Source organism: Capricornis sumatraensis, chromosome 1, assembly GCF_032405125.1.
Source record: "Capricornis sumatraensis isolate serow.1 chromosome 1, serow.2, whole genome shotgun sequence".
Classification (NCBI taxonomy): Eukaryota; Metazoa; Chordata; class Mammalia; order Artiodactyla; family Bovidae; genus Capricornis; species Capricornis sumatraensis.
This window is the reverse complement of record NC_091069.1, coordinates 159399626-159421900: the sequence shown is the minus strand read 5'-3', so window position 1 is coordinate 159421900 and position 22275 is coordinate 159399626. Positions and strand designations below refer to the sequence as shown.

Genomic DNA, 22275 nt, shown 5'->3' with positions numbered 1-22275 from the left:
CTTATTTCCCATGCTCCTTTTTTCCATCTTGTTTCTTACCATGTAAATAATGTCCTCATGCTATTCCTTGAGCCTATGGCTATAGTTCCTGTAATATTTTCATTCTCACTCTGTCTTCCCTGGTGGCTCAGATAGTAAAGAATCTGCCTGCAATTCAGGAAACCAGAGTTTGATCCCTGGGTTGGGAAGATCCCCTAGAGAAGTGAATGGCAACTCACTCCAGTATTCTTACCTGGAAAATCCCATGGAAGGAGGAGCCTGGCGGGCTATAGTCCATGGGGCCACCGAGTTGGACATGACTGAGAGGCTTTCACTTTCACTATAGTCTTTTCCACCTTTTCCACCTATTGTTATTAAAACATATCTCTCTGGGTTCTGTTACCAAAAGACTCTGGCCTGTTCTTTTCTAAGCTGATAAACTCATTAAAGCCCAGATATTAATGAATAATAATGTTTCTACCACCTAGAAAATAATTTGCATTTAAACAGCTTTCAGTGCCTGAATCCAAAGACGCCAGTGATGTGGGAATTCCCAGCAAGCAAAAGGTCTGGGCCATCTGGGGTCGTCACAGAGAGGACTCTAGAGCAAAATCAAATCCCAGCCCACGGGCAGCTGTCCACTTACCTCTACAGGGTGAATCCAGCTGTGTATATCCCCATCAGAGTGTGTGTGTATGTGTGTGTGTGACACACAGATAGGCAGGGCATCAATTAGATGCACTGAGAATATCTTAACTTGCATGGAAACGAGCCTGTCATTTGTGATATATACCCACACTTACACATATTACTATTGATTCCTTCCCTTCGTGCTTTGATAGCTTTTCATCTAGCTTACAGTTCCCCTGGCACAAAGCCACTTCTTGGGAAGGGAAAAGAAGCTGGATAAGCATAGACTCAACTCCCCAAAGAGGGGAGATGGGGAAAGGCGAGATGACTTTTAGAGCACAAACCACAAGCATGTTCAGTTGGCCTTCTGGGGCTGAATCTCCCATGCTCCAAAACAGAGTGTGGGTTCTAAGAGTGGAAGGAGGAAGAGCATGAGAAACACAATCTTTTCACCAAAAAGTCACAAAAAATGGAATTCCTAGTTCACAAGATTTTGTGCTGTGCCAGGAAATCAGCGGAGTTTCTCTGGCATTCCAGTACTGCCAACAAAATTAAGAGAACCATCAAACAACTGGAGGGGAACACAAAAGTGAAAGTGAAGTCACTCAGTTGTGTCCGACTCGTCGTGACCCCATGGACTGTAGCCTACCAAGCTCCTCTGTCCATGGGATTTTCCAGGGAATAGTACTGGAGTGGATTGCCATTTCCTTCTCCAGGGGATCTTCCCAACCCAGGGATTGAACCCAGGTCTCCCACATTGTGGACAGACGCTTTACCATCTGAGCCACCAGGGAACATACACATTAGCAAATCTAACTGATTCATCTGTCCAGAGCCCTTCTCTTGCCTCCAGAGGCATATCCCCTGGACAAAAATGTCACTTACCCCTTAGTGATAGAGAGGGTTAAGGCACGCCCTGTACCTTAGTTTCCAGAACCTGCTCCAGGTGGTCTAGCCAGTGTAGTTGTTGAACATGAACACCTCATTTTCTTTTGAATTACGATAGAGTATGATTTTTTTTCTCTTCTACTTTACATGCTGCCCTGTGGTACCTCTGAATTTGTCATCTGATGTAAAGGGTACTGATGTGTCCTTCCTCCAGGGAATCCCCCGGTTTTATTCACTTCATTTTCTAGGCAAAGAAGCACAATTATGTAACCATATGGAAATTTTCTGCATTTTTATCAAAACGGCATCTTGTATGTGGAAACTCAGAAGAGATTAGCACAGATTACAGGTCCTAAGTACCTTGATGGACACACAGGAAAGGCCATTGGTAAACTACAACAAAACCAGGTTTCTAAATTCACTCAATCTAGCACTAAAGAGATCCTCAAGCTACTTGAAAGTATACATCTGTTTCTTTCAGAAAGGGGCAGAGTATGAGCTCCTTCACCATGAGATATCAGAGAAAGCCTGCTCCCAAGGTGAGAGACACTTCTCTTGTGGCTGCGGTGCTTCTGTCTCCAGGGCACCACCTCAGCCCAGCTACACTTGTGACCTAATGCCCAGTGGCTGGGAGATAACCTGGGGCATTTTGCATTTGCTGTTGGCTACCTGCATTAGTGCAGGGGATTCTCCACTGTACTACATGTGGGACTTCCCACCAAATCAAAGGGGACAGAGGAGCTGATGATGTTTTTACCAAGACGGATGACCTTCTAGGCAGGCCACACGACTTCTGAGATCAAGCTCTAAGCTGGTGGTTCTGATTCTCACATGCACCAGCACCTCCTTGAAGACTCCCCAAAACACAGATTCCTAGGCCTCACAACCACAGTTTCTGGGGTAAGGTCCAAGAATCTGCATTTCAACCAGTTCCCAAGTGTTGCGGCAGCTGCTGATCCAGATACCAAGCTTGGAGAACTGTCCTTCTAAGCACAGTGTTTTGATAACTTTTACTTTTTCTCCTGCTATTGGGGTTCATGGAACCTGTGATTGGGGGAAAGCAATAGAAATTTCAGCTGCAGCAGCAGGGGGCATGTGGTGCCTTCAAGTCCAGGCTGCCATTCAAGACACAGGGATAAGTGAGAGTGAAAGCACACGGAATTAGCCAACCTATCTCATGATCCCAAATGTATACATCTGTCTTGTCTGGCAGTCTGATCCTAGTTTATCCACTTCACTTTTAAAGCTCATCTGATGATAGTTTGAGTCTCTGATCCATGCCCATAGCAGTTAGGCCAGTATTAGAGAAAAGCAGGTTGGCATACAAGTAGAACACATGTAGCATCAATAAGCAAACTTCACGAGGCACGAGAGTCTTGAGTCATTTTGTGTCATGGTTGTGGTAGGGCTGGGAAGAGCACACTGAGGGAGTCCTGGTTTTGGTGGAGAACAAAGGTTCCTCAGCAGACATTCCTAGCTGCTGCAGGTGGGGAACTCTTCTGAAACTGGAGGTGAGACTGTCAGCCTGAAATGTACACAGTTCCTCTGCAGCTAATTTCAAAGAACACCCATGTGCTCTAGCCTTCATTCTTTTTTTTTTTTCTTTTCTTTCTAGAAAACTTGCTCCTCTAAGGATACAAAAGGCTGTCTTTAAAATCTTTCTCTTGGGACTTCCCTGGTGGCCCAGTAGTTAAGGATACACCTTGCAATGCAGGGGATGTCGTTTCAATCCCTGGTGGGAAACTAAGAACCCATGTGCTGCAGAGCAATTAAGTCTGACTCCTGAACTCCAGAGCCTGCATGCTGCAACTAGAGAGTCCATGAGCTGGAATGAAGATTCTGTGTGCCATAACTAAGACACAATGCAGCCAAATACATAAATAAATAAAATATAAGCTAAATAAATAAAGATAAATAAAACATAAATAAATAAAATATAAAATAAATAGATAAAATAAAACCTTTCTCTTTTTACAAGTGGCCAGTGGAGTTGGGACTAACAGGAACAGTGAGCCTGCAAAAGTCCTTTTGGGTAATGCCAGTATTCAAGGGTGCTCTTTATTAGGTAAGGTAGGGAATGGGGGAGGCGCATTAGCTGCTGGAAATATCTGTGAAGGGCTTGACGGTGTCATTAAACCCTTCAGATGTGATCCCTTCTGGAGAGATGACACATTTATTTCTATTCTTATTGTGCTTCCTTTGTAGATCAGCTGGGGCATCACTCTGCCGCATCTTCACTCCGGGACCCAGGCTGAGGGAGCAGCCACTGTCTGGAGGGCTGCTGATTGCCCTGGGGGAGGGGACGAGAGAGTGGCAAATCCCATGCTCAGATCTGACACGCTTTACTGGCTCTAGCGAGTTGAACAGTGCCTGCATGCGCGCTCACTAGTTCAGTCCTGTCCGACTCTTTGGGATCCCATGGTATCCCCTCCCAATTCATGTCCCCTCCCGGTACCTCAGAATGTGCCCTTATTCGGAAGTAAGGCCTTTTCATATGTATTCAGTTAAGAATCTGGAGATGACATCATACTAAATTTAGGTTGGGCCCTGAATCTAACAATTGGTATCCTCATAAGAAGAGAGGGCACAGACAGAGTGGAAGACCACGTGAGGATGGAGGCAGAGAGTGAAGTGTTGCCACCAATAGTGGCAGGGTCTACCAGAAGCTTTCCTGGTATCTCAGCTGGTACAGAATCTGCCTGCAATGCAAGAGACCCTGGTTCGATTCCTGGGTCAGGAAGTTCCACTGGAGAAAGGAAAGGCTACCCACTCCAGTATTCCGGCCTGGAGAATCCCACCGACTGTATAGTCCATGGGGTCACAAAGAGTCAGACACAACTGAGCGACTTTCACTTTCACCAGAAGCTAGGAAGAGGCAAGAGACGATTCTTCTCTAGAGCCATCAGAGGGAGCGTGGCTCTGCTAACACCTTGGCTTCAGACTTCTAGAATATATTTCTCTTGTTTTAAGTCCCCTATTAATGGTAATTTCTTAGGGCAGCCCTAGGAAACTAAGACGCTGGGCAAAGTCAGTCTCAGCCAGTTTCAGGGGAATGGAGAGGGATAGTCCTGCTGTGCTGAATATTCTCTCTCAGACCAACTCTCCACCCTTTCATACTATGCAGAGCCTAGAAAATGGAACTTCAAGAACCTCTCCCCCTGTGGATTCTGGTTGAGAATTGCCCATGGCAGGAATTTAGAGGATGGGAATGAGGACTTACTCTGACATCTTTTTCTCTGCCATGCTGGTAGTGGCTGTGTTCACCTATCAAAGGCCACCAGCTCTTGCCCAGAAGCCCTCCTTCAGTTTCTCCTTTCTCTTTCTCATAATCACTTCCTCCTCTTGCACCTCCAGACCTAGGGACCTGGGAGCAATAGCTATTGCTGGTTAAGAGCCACTCTTCTTTCCTTGTTGGTTTCTTTTAACCCCACCCACATCCTTGTAAACAGTCCTTTAACCAGTCTCTTCTAAATCATTCATTTGAATGTGCCACCTGTTTTCTGCTGATGCCCAGTGGATATACTTCTCTGGGACCCAGGAGAAGAACCGAAAACTTGCTGGACACAATGGTGACTGCTTCACTTAGTTGAGAAACGGCACTAGCAAAACAACAGCGGGGACCACAGGGATGGTAACAGACCATACAATTGCTTTGCTCCCACTTTTCCTTTTCCCTAGCAGAGGAAGCGGTGTGAGCTCTGAAGCAAGATTCAAGCTCCAATTCTACCATCTCTTACCTGTGATATAAATCTCTCTGAGCCTCAGTTTCTACACATACACAATGGGTATAATCATGCTTTCTTTATTGGACTGTGATGAGGATTGAGGGACATAAATAGGAAAGAGCTTGACTGTGGTAGGCAGAATAATGCCTCCCAAAGATTTCAGCCTCTAATTGCTGGGAGTCAGTGACTACATTACTTTACATGGTGAAAGAGACTTTGTGGCTGTGATTAAGGTTACAGACCTTAAAATAGGGAGCTTATCCTGGATTACCCAAGGGGCCCAATCTAATCACTTGAGCACTTAAAAGAAGAGGAAGGCAGAAGAGTTAGTCATAGAAATGTGGCAGAAGGTGAGAAGGCAGAAGTATGACAACAAAAGAAGGATTTTGGGTACTGTTGCTAGTTCTAACATGTTTTGAGACTATGTGCAATTATTCGCAATGACCCCAAAGAGGCCTAGGTGCTAAAGAGCCCCCTAGAAGGCAGCAGGCAAAGAAATATGGACATCAGTCCTCTAGCTACTGAATTCTGCCAACCACGGGAGTGATGCTGGAAACGGATTCTCCTCTAGTGCCTCCAGAAGTGAAAGGAGCCCAGTCGACACCTTGATCTTGGCCTTGTGAGACCAGAAGCTGAGAAATCAGCTGAGCCACTGGACTTCTGACCTACAAAACTGTGAGATAATAAATGGGTGTTATTTTAAGTCCCTACATTAGTGGTAATTTGTTCCTGCAGCAATAGAATCTGCCTGCAATGCAAGAGGCTCAGAAGATGTGGGTTCAATCCCTGGGTTGATGAGATCCCCTGGAGGAGGAAATGGCAATCCACTCCAGTATTCTTGCCTGGAGAATCCCATGGATAGAGAAGCCCTGTGGGCTACTGTCCATGGGGTTGCAAAGAGTCAGACACAGCTGAGCAGGACCGCATCACCCTCAATGATAGAAAATAACACACTAGCATGGAAACATCTGCTACCTAAGGTGACCCCCGATATATATGTTCCCTGCCCTCAAAGAGGAGAGGTAGGCAAGATACAAGGGGCCTTCCCAGGACCCCAAAAGTCAAGTGCTCTTAAAGAAATAAGCCTGTGGCAGTTTTGCAGCCTAATGTGCAGGCTGTCTTTTTCTAGCACTTTCCAGCTGTCATGAGGATGGGCCTCCTACAGGAGTAAGCTCAAGCAGCAGCAGCAGGAAGAGCAGGACACGTTGTGCTTCCTTGTGACCCAAGCAAGACAAGCCTGTGCACCTCTGACACCTGCAGGGAAATTCACACCAGAGCAGGTTGTCAGCTCTCTGGTAGGATATTTCTTACTGGAAACCTTTAGTCCTGCTACCATCCTCCTCCAGGGAGGCAGCTTCTATTTCCAGTATTCACCTCTAACTGAAACACAGGTGAGGAAGAAGAACGTTTCCTGCTGCTGGAGCCTTCCTTCTATCTCCCTCACCAAATCCATCTCCCCAGCCACACATGGGTATTTTTCAGCTGCCAAATGAAACAAACCCAGAGAACACGGACCCTCATTGCTACCCAGCTTTATTCAATGACTAGGACTCCTATGCTTTCCTGGTGGCTCAGTAGGTAAAGGATCTGCCTGCAAAATAGGAGACCTGGGTTTGATCCCCGGGTTGAGAAGATCCCCTAGAGAAGGAAATGGCAACCCACTCTAGTATTCTTGCCTGGAGGATCCCATGGACAGAGGAGCCTGGTGGGCTACAGTCCATGGGTCACAAGTCCCATGGACTGTAGCAACTAAACCACCACCTGTGCTTTAATAACTGGGTCAAATTGAAGTAACATCCTAGGACACTGGGCCCTGAGCTAGATGAGAGAGACAAGGGTTCCTCAGCATTCAATCACCAACACAGTGTGCAGAAGAGCAAGAGAATTAAGGACTTCCCACTGGGCCAGCTTAAGTCAAAACTGTAGACAGTTCACCAGCTACAGTGCTTTCTCAAGGCTCCAAATCAGCGGCTGGGGATCCTTTTGAAATACTTTTCACTGCCCTTCTAGGAGACCCATCTCACTCTGCTGCTGCTGCTGCTAAGTCACTTCAGTTGTGTCCAACTCTGTGTGACCCCATAGACGGCAGCCCACCAGGCTCACCCGTCCCTGGGATTCTCCAGGCAAGAACACTGGAGTGGGTTGCCATCTCACTATAAGAAGATTGTAATCCTAAGAGCTGATACTGATTGCGTGATTATTGTATACACAGCTCTATGTAACTATAAAAGTGTTAACTTACTAAATTCTCAAGGCAACTTGAAGAGTTAATTTCTATTATTTTTATCAGTTTGTCATCTAACTTTTAAAATGAGGAAAGGAAAATAGGACTCAGAAAGATTATATAACTTGTCCAAGGTTGGCTGGTGGTACATGGCTATAACTCAGGCTAATGTGTTTCAGTATGCTATGGGGTGTTTCTGTACACACATGGCACACTGAGTTCTCTTGATTGATTTAACATACGCAGAGCCCTTAGAACTCAACCAGGTACTGTGCCAGACCCTGGAGATACAAATAGACCCAGAAACATTTCATTTTTTTCATTGATAACATGATAGAAGAGGACAGGTATATAGAAAGAAATATATATTGGCACATTTTACTGTGTTATGAACACAACTGTTTCATATCACAATGTTTACTGAGGCATGAACAAAGTATAATAGAAGAGGTCATTAGACCTTAAAAGTGGTAGAGAGAGTTAAGAGAAAAAGGAAAAATAAGGCTGAGAAAAGCTACGTAGAAGAGGTAAAATTTGATCTTAGTCTTGAAGGATGAGTTGGAATTCTTTGGCTTGAAGAGAGAGGGAAAAAAATGTGGGGGAAGACACATGAGGCAGAGGGAACAGCGTGACTGAAATACAGAAGCTTGAAAATAGAATAGTCCCAGCAAGGAAAAGCCCACTGTTACAAGCGTAAAGTGCTGGACCGGGGCATGAAAATTAGCTAGGATCACATTGGCCAGAACTGTTAAAAATACAAGAATCTTCATTACAAATAGCACCTCCCTCAAATTATATTCAGAAACACTAAGAGAGATAATACTCATCATGTGCTGCAACTAACTTGATGACTGATAAGCCCCAGAATGGAACTTAATGGTGATAAAAGTCTCTTACGTACCAGACAAGCATCAGGGTTAGCTCATTAGTGCAGTTCATGGAGCATCCCCTTTTGATGGGTACTTTGCCAGACAATCATAGAAAATAGAGTTCCTGGCCTTGAGAGGTTATTGATCATTCTTTCATTCATCATTTTAATGACCAATTTTTGATTACCTCTTGTGTGCCAGGCAATGGGGCTAGCAGAGAAAAAGACTCATGTGGCCTCTCCCCTCATTGGGCTTAGGAAGGAGTTACTATTGAACAGGAAGAAAGCAACACAAACAGGTATGTTTTAACATAATAAAGTAACTGATATGTACCAAGCAACAGAAAATACAGAGAAGGGGCCCTGAACTTACAGTGGGGGAATCCTGGGCTTTGGTCTACTGTGGGATCATTCGATGTAGGTTCACTTACATCAAAAGGTGTATCTAGCCCTCCACAAAGCGTAGGCCTTGCACAGTTAGGCAGGTACAGTTCTGAGCTAACTCTCCAGAGTATCAAGGATCATGCATGGCACACCAACATGGGAAGAAAAAAAGGTTCCAGTTGAATGAAAAATTGTGGTAAGGACTCAACTCTATCAACACATATTTTTAGATAATACCCTAACAATATGGGCCATGTGGTAGGATGTAGATACAGTTTGGGGAGGAAGATAGAAGTAGGTGTACTGTTGAGATAGAAAGTGAAAGAAAGGGGAGCTGATCATGACTTGAGAAGGGAAGCTTGTGAACATTTTCGCCGGCCTTGGAGTCAGACTAACCACCATCCCCTCCCTGAGCAAAGTTCACCTTCCTTACCTGTAAGGGTAATGATGGGAAAAGGTAGCAATTGTTTGGGCTTGTGAGTTGATTTATCTACAAAGGGGAAACTATAGGATCTTTGATGTTACAGAGTGAAAAGAGAAAGTAGGAAAAAGAGGGCAAATGAGTTAGACACAAAGGATCATAGACACTGTGCTCATCATCCCTCTTTCCCTTTGCTTCTTTGTCACTGAAATGAAGATCATAAAACCTGTTCCAAGGTTGTTGTGAAGATTTAGGTAATATACCTAATGTGTATTACCTCTGTTCAAAACATTCTATGCATTATTCTTTTGCTTTCTATCCAAGAAAACTCATTATGTAAAGATAAGATGAGCTCAAAACCCACCCCCGCCCCACAAAATGCTTGCAAATGTTAAAAGGGAAACCACAAAAATGAGGTGCTTAGATACTTGAGAAAGGAGCCCAAGTTATCTCAAAGAGAAAATCATCAAACCTAGGTAGGTTGCTTTGGATCATCTCTCCCAGAACAGGCCTCCTCATGCCCCACCATCAAAACATATCCTGGTCAGATTCCCAAAGCAGAGGTGGTCACCCAGGTGGCCTCTCATTCACCTGACTTAAGCTATTCCATTTTCTTCACAAACTACCTTAAGCACATGATGTCAGCAGTTCCCACAATAAAACACAGCATCACTGATCTCCACCTCTGAAGGTTAGGGACAGTCCTCCCCAGTCATTCTTCAGCTTTAGGGGGGTTGGTGGATCTCAGGGACAGCTGACAGCCTTATTTAGCCAACCAGCTGCTCTGTGATACACAATGTCCCGAATGCTCAAAGTCTGATGGATGATTCTTTTGTATCCACAGAAGCAGCAGTTGGAGGAGAATCCATCAGTCCCTTTGGTAGCCTCAGGGTGTCAAAGCTGTCATTCAAATCATTACCATCATAATTATTAACCATTGTTTTAGTAAGATATCTGCCAGGCAATTGTTTTTTCTTTCTTTCATTCTTTTTTTAATCATTAAAAAACAATCAAATTTCACTGGAGCAATGCTTGCCTCAAGTCACATCTACAGGTTTATTAAAACCCCTTCTGTTTGCCTAGTTCAACAGGAAGTCTTGGAGAAGGGAATACTTAATATACCCTCTCTGACTGTAAAAAATGGATAATGCTGTGGGGAAGAGATTTACACCCACACACACAAAAAAACAATCAAAGGGAAAGTTATGCAGTATATATAATACAATGCTACAGAAGGTCAGAGAGTGGTAATTTTATTTCCTGGATTTTATTACTAAGGAGATGCAATGAAAGAGACACCATGGGTAGAGGATTTGGAGGACTGGAATATTGTGGTGGGAAGATTTTTTGTTTTCCACCAGATGAGTGAAAAACAGCCAAGGGAGCAGTGGATATTGAGAAATGGAATACTTCCAACCATGTTGGTACATAATGATGTCACAATCTTCAGCGATTGCACCCATCCAGTGTGAGCAGGTGAGCCCTAAGGGAACTTAGGTAGAAGAATACCTGCTATCTAGCAGCCAGCATAATAGCCAAACTCGATTATGAGCCCTGGGGAAAGGAAGCTCAAGAGTGAAAACACAGGATGCTGGCCAGATAGCTGAGATACCTATAAAAGGAATGATTTCAGTGAGCCCAGACTCTTGCATCTTCCCATACACAGTTACGGTTTAGTCACTAAGTTGTGTCTGACTCTTTGCTACCTAACCCCGCGGACTGCAGCCCAGCAGGTTCTTCTGTCCATGGAATTTCCCAGGCAAGAATACTGGGAACCAGTTGCCATTTCCTTCTCCAGGGGATCCTCCCCACCCACTGATTAAAACCACAGATTGCACCCCCGTTTCCTGCACTGGTAGGAAAATTGTTTACCTCTGAACCACCAGGGAAGTCCCTTCCATACATAGAAAAGTACTAAATTCCTTAACTTGGGGTATCTGGGTTTCTTTAATTAACAATAACCTTCTCATGTTCAGATTACCTGCCCTTTGTTGCAAAGCTTCTGTGTAACCTGGCTCCTCCCCCCTCACCTTTTTGGAGCAGTTCTCTCAGGGTTATTTGAGAGGTTCCCTCCCTGGCTTACCTTCTAAAAATTTCTGCTGAATAAAACCTAATGCTCAACATTTAGATTGCATGTAATTTTTAAGTTGACAATATGCATGCCAATACAGTAGTCACGAAGCATGACTTTTCAGCAAGCATTTTCATCATTTAGGGTAAATGTTAAAGGGAGTTCTAAAAGGGAATTTGCTTCTGTATAAATGATGTGGTCTGTGTGATTCAGAGAGCTAATCAAAGAACTTGTCCACACTGTGGCTTGGAGACATACTTTGAACCCATTTTTTAAGCAAGGTAAACTCAAACAGCATAGAAGAGGGACCACTGCGAGGGAACTAACCAGGCCCAATGACTTTGCAGGAAGGGGCATCGTGGATACTTCTGCTAACCGTTGCGACCACCCCTGATGGTTGCTAGGGTTTCAGCATCAGGACTTGGAAACTGAACAACAACAAAGTGTTCACCACCACGAATGGAATTTGAGTAATCCCTTTCAAAGGTTGAAAACACAACAGAACTAGGCGAGAAAAAGAACGGAGGACCTGAGAGCGGCCGGGAAAACCAAAGCAGACGGGACGCGGTGAACCCCGGAGGGCCCGGCAGCCCACGAGCAGCGAGTGGAAGTTCCCAGAGGACACGCGACCGCCTGCGACCTGTCCTAGGCGTGGTCCCTCCGGGCTCGCTGCCGGCGGGGGAAGCGTTGAGATGCCCCCACGCGGTGTGCGCTCCCACTGCAGGCGGCCGAGCTCTGGGGGAAATGGAGAGGGATGAGAAGTGTGGAGCCGCGGAGGTCCCATCGCGCGGGAGGACGTTGGATGAAGGGAGAGGCGAGCCATTGTGGGGTCCAGAGGGAAGTGGGCTCCGAGGGAGCGCCTCGGAGCAGCGCCTGGGGAGGGGGCTCCTGAAGCGTGAGGCTGGGCGTGAACGCAGGAGAGGACCAGTGGAGATAAGACAGGGGGTCCCCAGGGAGGTAGAAGGGAACAGCAGACAGGGACAGGTGCAGTGAGGTCCCCGGTGAGCGGGAGAACACACACTCAGCCTCCAGCGGGTAGCGGGGGCGGTGTGTGGACTTTGACGTGGGAGGAGGCGGCCGGGGGCCGCGGGGCGTGACCGGGAAGCCCCGCGCGCGCCACCGCCAGGGAGCAGGCGGGAGCGGGAACTAGAAGCTGCGAGTCTGGAGGGCGCGGCGTCAACAGCCACCGAGGCGGGGCGGAGGGGAGGCCGAGTGCGCGTGCGCGGCCCGCGCGGGCGTCGGAGGGGGGCGTCGGGAGCGCGCGCACGCGCGCGGCCAAGCAGCCTGGGCAGCGGGTCCTGCCTGTGACAGGAGGTGGCGGCGGGTCCTCTCTGTGTCTGCTGCGGCGCCTGCTCTAGACGCCTGCGGCGGCTGCGGCGACCCAGCGGCGGGCGCGGAGATGTGGCCCCTGGTAGTGGTTCTGCTGCTGGCCTCAGTGCGCTGCGGTGAGTGGTCACTAGCTCTTGGTTCTACAGCTTGTGTCTCGGCGCCCCCGCGGGTGTGTGGGCTGCGCCCGGCTGGCCCGGCGGCTCCCTGGAGAGGGTGGCCGGGGCGCGGGACGAGCGGGCCCTCCACGGGTGCAAGGCCCCGGGTGCAGACGCGGGAGGGCCCAGCGGGTAATCGGCACCCCCTTCCTTTCTTCCTTTCCTTCCTCTTCCTCTTCCCCCTGGGTGAGAGCGGGGCACATCTTCCCCTGTTTGCCACCACCGAGGAAGACTCCAACCGTGCACCTCGCGCAAAAATTAGCTCTGGAGAGAAGGGGCGCAATCGGAGGCGAGGGGTTGGCAGCTGTTAGGGTACCCCTCTTTCGTACCCCTGTCCCTCCCCGTGCTTTAAACGTTTTGGGGGTTGAAAGAAGGAGAGTAGGAGGGCCCCAGCCTCTTGTGATGCAAGTACGCATTTTGGCAAAGTCTGCTAGAAGGGGTTTCCTCCGTTTGCCCTACCACACGAACATAGGAGTTAAGAGGACGTAAAGGACACAATTAAGTTTCATTTACAACCCAGCGTTTAATCAGAAGATTCTCTGGCTGTTTTTTTCTTTCTTTCTTTTTTTTAACCCTAGAAATATAGCTTACTGGGTGGAAACTACCCCCACGCCCCACCACCATCAGCCACTTCAATACAGTCTAAATTGCGCGTTCAAGTTTTCCTACGTTATTTAGGGGAACCGTTTTAAAAGTAATCCAGATTTCGCTTCAAGTATGAAGATAGTAACCTCTAGTCAAAACACATTTGCGGTAGAGTGGGATTTGGTGTATTTCCACGCCAAAGGCGTTTTGGCCCCCCAAGCTTTTGGAATCCATTTCGCTTTTTTAGAACGTGTGCTTCGCCTGTAAAAACTGAGGAAGGAATAGGAATTTTCGAGGCTCTATAGTGCCTGTCACACTTCACATCTATACATTCTGTTGTGAACTTTTTGTAAAATTCAGAATTGAGTTAGAGTAGTAGTATCAAGCAGTTGTTACATTTAATTCTGGAATGCTAGATTAATTAGATTTTAAATGGGTTATTAGCCTCCCTCTACCATTTGTGAAGGCTTGTGACTTCAGGCTGTTTACAAAATGCCCTTATGTCCCGACTTAGCTCCTTCCCTTCTCTGTGAAATCTCCTGGGATGTTGGAGCTCTTAAAAATCAATCTCTGTTATCTAAAGGGTTGATACTAGGTAGGGTAGTGTTTTCTGTTATCATCCTTAACATCTTGTTGCCCGTTACCATCATAGCTCAGATAATACTGCTTTCAGAAACCTGTTGTATGATCGGAGAGCCTTATACTGAACCCGGTTATGAATTTGTAATAAAATATTACTAAATCAGACCGGTGGTCTCAAAGCTAGTTTGAAGCATAAAAAAATGTGAATCATGCACTGTTTTAAAAACAAGGGTCCTATTTTCAAGTAGATTAGAAAGAACTGCTCGAATGGTACTTTTGAGGATAGAAATGGTTAGGCCTCCTTTAGTAATAGGTATGATCACGTATGATTAGCATTTATTTACATACAATATTAATATGCTTAAGTCCCTACAGAGTCTTAGAATTCAGAATTTATGGTCTTTTATTGTACTTAGTTAATAATGACCTAAAAAAAAGGCCAAAATAGAGATATTATACATTTGAGTTGTTAAGTGTTGAATATAAAACAGGAAGGGATAGTGTTTGTCATAAGCTATAATGTATTTTTGTGCATGTGTGTTTAATATGTAGTTTTAAAAGAGCATGTAGGAAGAAATGTTGTTTCAGAACACAAGTAGTTGTAAACCCAAGTATTTGCAAGGCTGAATTTAGATTCTCAAATGAGTAAGGAAGTCATGGATTTGTACGTTTATTTGTACTCAGGTTTGATTTTGCTTTCAGTTTCATTTATAAATGATTGGTGGTCAAAGGCTATTTCCTGGTAGCCTCTACAGATTCAGTTGATCTTTATAGTAAAGAAAGTTATCCAAAATGCCAATTCCTTTTAATTACAGGCAAAATACAGTTTTCTGTATTGATTTACAAGATGCAGAATGAATTATTACTATTCTTCTTTCCTCCTCCCTCCTCCATATGTCCAATTATACGTTGTTTGAAAGTACATCATCAGTTTCAGTGATATTCACTAACTGGTAAATAAAAGGTTACTCAGATAATGACACTGATAAGAACTGTCTTTTCAGTAATTGAATGATTTTTCTTTATTTAAAGTGAGTTTTTAGAATCACGGGTACACATGATTTTAAAGCATTTTTATTGTCTAAGTCTAGTAGTAATTTAGCTGGCTTAAACAAAAATGTTTTCTTTTCTCCTAACAGATATATTATTTTGAACCACAATTTGCCATTTTAAGGAAGTAAACGCCTCTTTAAATGTACTTATTTCCGGGGCCGCCCAGCAGTCTAGAGGCAGGGTGCTAAACCATTGCACTAAATGCCTACTATTAGGACACTTTCTCGTGCTGTCATCTGTATTTTGGCAGATGTTTTATGTTTGCCACTGAGTTGTTAATGAAGATTTGAAAGGCCAGGTTCTAAAGTAGAGAAATAGGTGGTTTCCCCAAAATTGATAAACATTGTAAATCCAAAATGCATTATTAAAACTGTTTGCATTCCTTAAGTCAACTCTAGCTAGAATAGGCGTCATTTTTTTTTAATACATTCATCTTCTTTTAGAGACATAGTTTTCATGTAACCATTTTACCCCTCTTTTAGCTTATTTTGCTGTCATACCTTTTTATACAAGATAAAAATTTCTGTAGTTTTGTATCTTGTAGCTCAGCCTAATATAATGCACTCTTGGGCTGTGATAAAGCAAATTTCACTCTGTGTACTAGTGCTGATATTTCTTCTATGATAAAAGAACAAGAATGATAGTGTAGGATCAGTTTTGCTAAACACATTGTAGTACTAAAGTGAAAAAAAGTATAGAGCACTCAGGAAATTTGACTGTGGTATACCTAGACTAAGACAGTAGAATCTGGGTTTTCATTCTCTGTGGTTAGGAATTAGAAGCTGCTCTGAATATTTTATTCCATCTCCATGGTGTGTGTGCTCAGTTGTTCATTTGTGTCCTACTTTTTGCGACCCTATAGACTGTCGTCTACCAGGCTCCTCCATCCATGGGATTTTTCAGGCAGGAATACTGGAGTGGATTGCTATTTCCTCCTCCAGGGTATTTTCTGGACCCAGGGATTGAACCCTCATCTCCTGTGTCTTCTGCATTGCAGGCCAATTACTTAACACTGAGCCATCAAAATCTGGTCAATCCCAGGGTTTGAGATTTAAATTAGGATTTAAATTAAGTGCATATTTGAACTTAATGGCTCAAATGGTAAAGAATCTGCCTGCAATGTGGGAGACCTGGGTTCAATTGCTGGTTTGGGAAGATCCCCTGGAGAAGGGAAGGGCAGTCCATTCCGGTATTCTTGCCTGGAGAATTACATGGACAGAGGGGCCTGGTGGGCTACAGTCCATGGGATTGCAAAAAGTCAGACACGACTGAGCGACTAACACACACACACACACACACACACACACACACACACACACAAGGGATTGGGTAAGTGCAGGGTCTGTCAACATTGCTTATTCTATTTCAAGTAAGTATGAACCCATGCTATGCTTTAAGCTTTTTGCAAGGCCTTCTGGGGCATACAGACAAATTTCAGACTGTGTGCCTCTTAATAACTTAAAGTGTAGTTTATAAAGAGAAGGGATTTTTTGTTTTTATACCTCAGTAGTACTTAATATATTTTAAGTGCTTGAAAAGGCTATAATTGTGGATGTTGCTGCCTTTAAACTGCCCTGGGCCTTATAACTCTAAGTTGACTACTTCTGTTCTTATAGGGACCATTTAAAACCCCAGTGGGAGATCAGTTTGAGTCAGAACTAAACACCTGTGAACACCTGCCTTTTTACCGGCCTTTTTTGGTCTCTGTTGAGGAGAGATCTGACTAAATCCTCGCTTTGACCGTAATTTTAACCTGATTCAGTTTGAGACTGCAGTTCTTCATATCAGAACCCAAGCCTGATGGCAGAAATTAAATGGATTCATTTCTAGCAGGTATCTTGACTCATGGGCTTTGCTTCATTTACCTTATTGACTGCTGGGGCTTCTTATCCCATTCCTGATCATCCATCCTGAACAAATAATTAACTTCCTACTCTGCTGCAGAAAATAGTGATGTGTGGTGTGGACTCTTTCAACTTCCCACCCACCATTACTAAACTTGTCTATAATATCTTAGGCAACATTCATTTCATTCTCCTCCTTCACCCGGTGTCAGAAGTGTTCCTATTCACCTTTCCAAGGAAAGACCCCCCTGTCTACAGGTCTTTCACTTCCACCATCTTGGAGACATGCCTAATCACCTTAATCCTTCAGTCTTGTACCTTAGATCTTTCCCTCTTCATTGATTCCTTCCTCTTAGTTTGAAGACATGCTCAAGTTTGACTCCATATTAAAAACGAACAAGAAGAGTGGTTCCACGCTCTTTCCATTGTTGCCTTCTTTCTCTGCTCTCTTGTGTGTGTTACTCACTCAGTTGTGTCTGACTCTGCAACCCCATGGACAATAGCCCACCTGGCTCCTCTGTCCATGGGATTCTCCAGGCAAGAATACTGGAGTGGGTTGCCATTCCCTTCTCCAGGGGATCTTCCTGATCTAGGGATTGAACCTGGGTCTCCCACATTGCAGGCAGATTCTTTACCATCTGAGCCAGCAGGGAGGCCCACAAAAGTGAAAGTGAAAGTCGTTCATTCCTGTCTGACTCTTTGCAACTCCATGGACTAAACAGTCTATGGAATTCTCCAGGCCAGAATACTGGAGTGGGTAGCCTTTCCCTTCTCCAGGGCATCTTCCCAACCCTGGTCTCCTGCATTGCAGGCAGATTCTTTACCAGCTGAGCCACGAAGGAAGCCTACTTTCTTATTCTGCCAAATTTATTCATAGAGAACCACTGCCTCTTCTTTCTCCCCTCCCCTTCACTTCCCAAATGCAGTCTGACTCCAGTCCCTCGTCTGCTGACATCGCTGCAGATAAAGAAGCCAAGAATGAAAATTTAAATCTAGAGGTTTTTTTTTTTTTTTTACTCATCCTGCTTAACATCTATTTTGTCCATAGTTAAGACCCTTCCATTGTGTCTGCAGTGGTGTTCTTTGCCCCCTCACCTACTTCACCTCTTTTCTCACATCCTTAGTTTGTTCCTCTTTAACTGTTCAGTCCATATATATTGATATTCCCCACCATTTTATTCTCTGGTACCTGCTCTGTTTGCAAGGACTCTCTGAGTGATCTTGTTTATGCTCACGGTTTCAGTTACCAGCTATATTCTTGGTAAATCCCAAGTCTCTGTAGCTCAGACCTTTCTTCTTAAATCCACGTTGCCATATCCTGGGATCTACTGGACATCTCCATTTCAGTGTGCCACTGGTACTTTTAATACTCAGCCTATTGAATATTGAAAGAATATTTACTGCTGAATCTCTTAAGTATCTTTGAGAGACAGACAGTGCACTAAGTCGTGTCCGACTCTTGTGACCCCCGCATGGACTATAGCCTGCCAGGCTCCTCTGTCTATGGGATTCTCCAGACAAGAACACTGGAGTGGGTTGCCGTTTCCTTCTCCTTTACTAGTACTAGTACTAAGTCGCTTCAGTCGTGTCCGACTCTGTGCGACCCCATAGACAGCAGTCCACCAGGCTCCGCTGTTCCTGGGATTCTCCAGGCAAGAACACTGGAGTGGGTTGCCATTTCCTTCTCCAATGCATGAAAGTGAAAAGTGAAAGTGAAGTCGCTCAGTCGTCTCCGACTTCCAGCGACCCCATGGACTGTAGCCCACCAGGCTCCTCCGTCCATGGGATCCTCCAGGCAAGAGTACTGGAGTGGGGTGCCATTGCCTTCTCCTTCTTCTCCTTTACTCTATAGTTAATCCACAATCTAACTGGTTATACATACTATTTTAGTTAATAACTGTAATTCTTCTTGCTTCTCCTTTACCTCTCACATCTGACTTACGTCCGTATGCTTTTTTCATTCTTTCACTATGACTTTTGGCCTTCTCTTCACTTGTCATTTTCCTGGATTATTGCAGCCATCTCTTAATGAATCTCCTTTCCCAAAGCTCTTCCTGTCCTTAATTCACCCTTCATACTGCTGTGTTATTGTTATTTTTTTAATGTAATTAAGTCTGAGTGGTTTGTCATTACTTAGGTTATCAGCTCCAGACTTCCCACAATGACATTCAAGGAAGCCTTTACAATAAGTCCTAATCATCTTTTCCAGCCTCTTTTCCTGGAGTTCACTTGAATAATCATTGGCCTTCGGGTATTCTTTCTTTATTCCTCTGAACTTGTTATGGCCTGAAAAGCCCTTCCTTTTCTAGGACACTGCAACTCATCCAGTTTAAACACTGCCTGGTAGGAGGAGCATTCTTAGAGACATCAAGTAATTTTAAAGAAACTGTTCCATCCAATCTGCATCCGACTTGGTTTAGATTTTTCATTAAAATATGTAGCCTCATGATACCATAATCAGGGCTATAGAAGTAAGAAACAGTGGAGGAGTCTCTTGAAATATGGAAGAAGAGTGAATCTTCTCTGATATGATATTTAGATTTTCTTTTCATGGGATTCATACTTTAAATTTTTACATTCAGGAGGAATGTATTGAGCCCTACTGGCTGGACCCTGAATTAGATCCATAGGATATCAAATGAATACATTATCCTTGTGTTTCTCCCTTTTTATCCTAAAGGAGAAATCAGTAGAGTAAAACAGTAGTTACAAGATTTGGAACTCAGCGACAGCGCTTGAATGGGGGGAATAGGAGCAGTTAGGAGGGACGAATAGAGTTGAGTAGTAGCAACGACGGGGACAGGATTGAACATCTCAGCTGTGCCTTCAGGAAGAGCCAAAGTTAGTGAATTGTAGCTGCCATTTATGGAACGTTTGCTGTGTAAGTGAAAGGCATTTCAGTAGGAACTCCATGTTCATTATCTTGTTAAATCTCAACAAAATCTCTATGAGGTGTACATGACCACTGGTCACATTTCATAGGTGAGGAAACTGAGATACATAAATTAAGTAACTTGCCTAAGCTTATACACCTAGAAAGCGCTAAGTATTGAGCTAAGTGTGTGCCCTTACCTGTACCTCCAGTGAAAGGTATGGGCCTCCTTAGGCTGGGTAACAGCTCGTGTGAGTGGGGAAAGGCCCGGAGATGAGAGTACATTTGCATATCCAGGGAATTGCTAGAAGGTCATTATGACTGAAGCTTACTTGGGAAATAAGAGAGTGTAGGAGGTGAGGATGGACAGGATCCTGAAGGACCTGGTTTGTATTCTGTGCTAATGCACTTGAATTTAGCCTGAAAGTGGGGGAAGGGGTGCTGTTAAAGTATATTACGCAAAGGAGTGCACATTTGTGTTTGGAACAGTTATTTTGGGAACTGTGCAAAATGCATGACTGGGATGGGGAAACTTGGAGGCTGAAGGCAGGGAGCTAGTTAGGGGTTGCAGCAATAGTTCAAGGCAGAAATGATGAATGTCTAGTTAATTTATGTAGCAGATATTGGCTTTAGGAACAGTCACATAGGTTGAGCCTACCCAGAACTCGCCTGGCTGAGAGAGCAGAATCTAGCATGATTCTTAGGTCTAGGTCTGGTTGACTGGTAGATAATAAAAAATACTTTAGGGAGGTGAGGATTTGGGATGAACATAGGCAGAAGGTAGATAGATTTTTGATCATGTTGATTCTGAAGTAACTGTCGTATATCCAAGTGGAAACGCATAGCACATGGGCTGGCTTCCCAAGCTCTGCAGCTAAGGAGAAAGGGGGAACCTAGTTAAATAAAATGTGTGGGTAGTTAAAACCTGGAGTAAGGGAGAATGCTGGAGTGGGGAGGGGTGGGGGTCAGGGCTGGGTAGGAAGTCCTTAGCAACCTAATGTGTACTGTGAGTCAAGGAGTGGATTTCAGTAAAGCAAGCAAGCTGCGATGAGGTGGAGAAAGCACTAGGAGGAAATTCAGAGATACAGAAGCCAAGAGACAAGAAAGGGGCTCCCCACAGGCTCAAGAACTGTAGAGAAGTCAAGATGGAGAGCGAACCATGTGCATTCCATTTTCACGGGATGATCGGCGACTTTGGCAAGAGCCATCGCAGTGAAGAAGGCAAGGTGGAGGCCAGGTAGCAGGGATGTAGGAAGTAAGAGATGAAGAAATGCATTTAGTTGTCTTTCTAGATGCTAGGAAAGAGAGAGACAAGTACAAGGGATTTTTTTTTTCCCCAATTGGCTAATATTCAAGTATTTAAAATTTTTTTTAAAAACCCGTTGTAAATGAACTTGGGGGATGTCAGAGGATGGTAAACAACTAGGGGAAGTCCTTGATATTGATGAGTGTGGAGACAGAAATGGAAACTAGCTCTCAAGTGAAGGAGTTCATTTCTGAAGCAGAGGAAGTGAGGGGAAGAGAGGTGTGGATAGGTGGGGCAGCAGGAGAATGTCTAGGGGGAAGTATTGGAAGCTTCTGGTTTCTTATCTGGAGGACTCAATTTGAAGTAATTAGGAAGGGAGGGCTCCTTTGGAGAGTATTGGATAAGCTCTTACAAAAGGACAGTATTTTCAGTGTTGTTCTAAAGGAGAGAAAATTTCCATGGAACATGTGAAAAGGTAAAAGAATGAAGGCCTAAATAAATGAGCAGAGTCTATGATAGTCTTCTGTTTTTCCTGCAGTAGCAACAAACATTTTCCTAGAAGTCTAAAGACTGGTTACTCTCTTGCCCATCCATAGCACTTTGTTCATGTAGGAAAGAAAGCACTTGCGACCGTGGGTTGTAAAAAGTATGTATCAGTCCCCCAGGCTTCCCTTGTGGCTCAGCTGGTAAAGAATATGCCTGCACTGCGGGAGACCTTGGTTTGATTCTTGGGTTGGCAGGATCCCCTGGAAAAGGGAACGGCTACCCAGTCCAGTATTCTGGCCTGGAGAATTCCACGGTCTGTATAGTCCATGGGGTCACAAAGAGTGGGACACGACTGAGCGACTTTTACTTTCACTTTCATTAGTCCCCCAGGTGAGAATTCTAAGTTTTTTAAAGATGATTCCTACATTTTTTTTCATTATTGTATACGCACCTCCTGTTAAGTGTTTCAGATCAGATGAGATGGTTTGAACTGGTAGTCTGTATTCACAGAAATTGTAAGGTCCCATATTTTTGGCATTTGATATAAGTTAATTTTCCCATTTCATTCGTTAATTTATCTGTACCTCCAGCATCACGGATGGTTATACTTATCAATTCCTATCTGATTAGACTGCTGTAGGCATTTCTTGAGTATTCAGAATTTACTTATTCATGGTAATTATCTATATGATCCTTTATTTGCTCTGTATATTTTAGATTCTTTCTTCACTTTGCTGTTTCATCAGAAGGCAGTAGGCAAAATAGAGAAAAACCAAATCAAATAGTTCCACTGCTTAATAGCTGCTTAGTAAATGTTTGTAGAGGGTGAAGTTGTAGTTAACAGCTGATGAAGCAACATTTTTGGATTGTATTTATTAATTGTTAGTGCAAGGGTTATTCAAATTATAGTTGATCTAGGTCAATTTCATTTTG

The 22275-nt window shown here is 44.3% G+C and overlaps 1 protein-coding gene across 1 annotated transcript in view; it reads left to right on the top strand.

The window, feature by feature from the left end:
• Window positions 1-12455: 12455 nt before the first annotated feature.
• CD47 (CD47 molecule) overlaps window positions 12456-22275 on the top strand; it is a 61436-nt gene continuing 51616 nt past the window's right edge. The window contains exon 1 of the mRNA XM_068965355.1: window positions 12456-12635. Coding sequence (XP_068821456.1) covers window positions 12590-12635 — 46 coding nt within the window. The 5' untranslated portion in view covers window positions 12456-12589. The remainder of the gene's footprint in view (window positions 12636-22275) is intronic.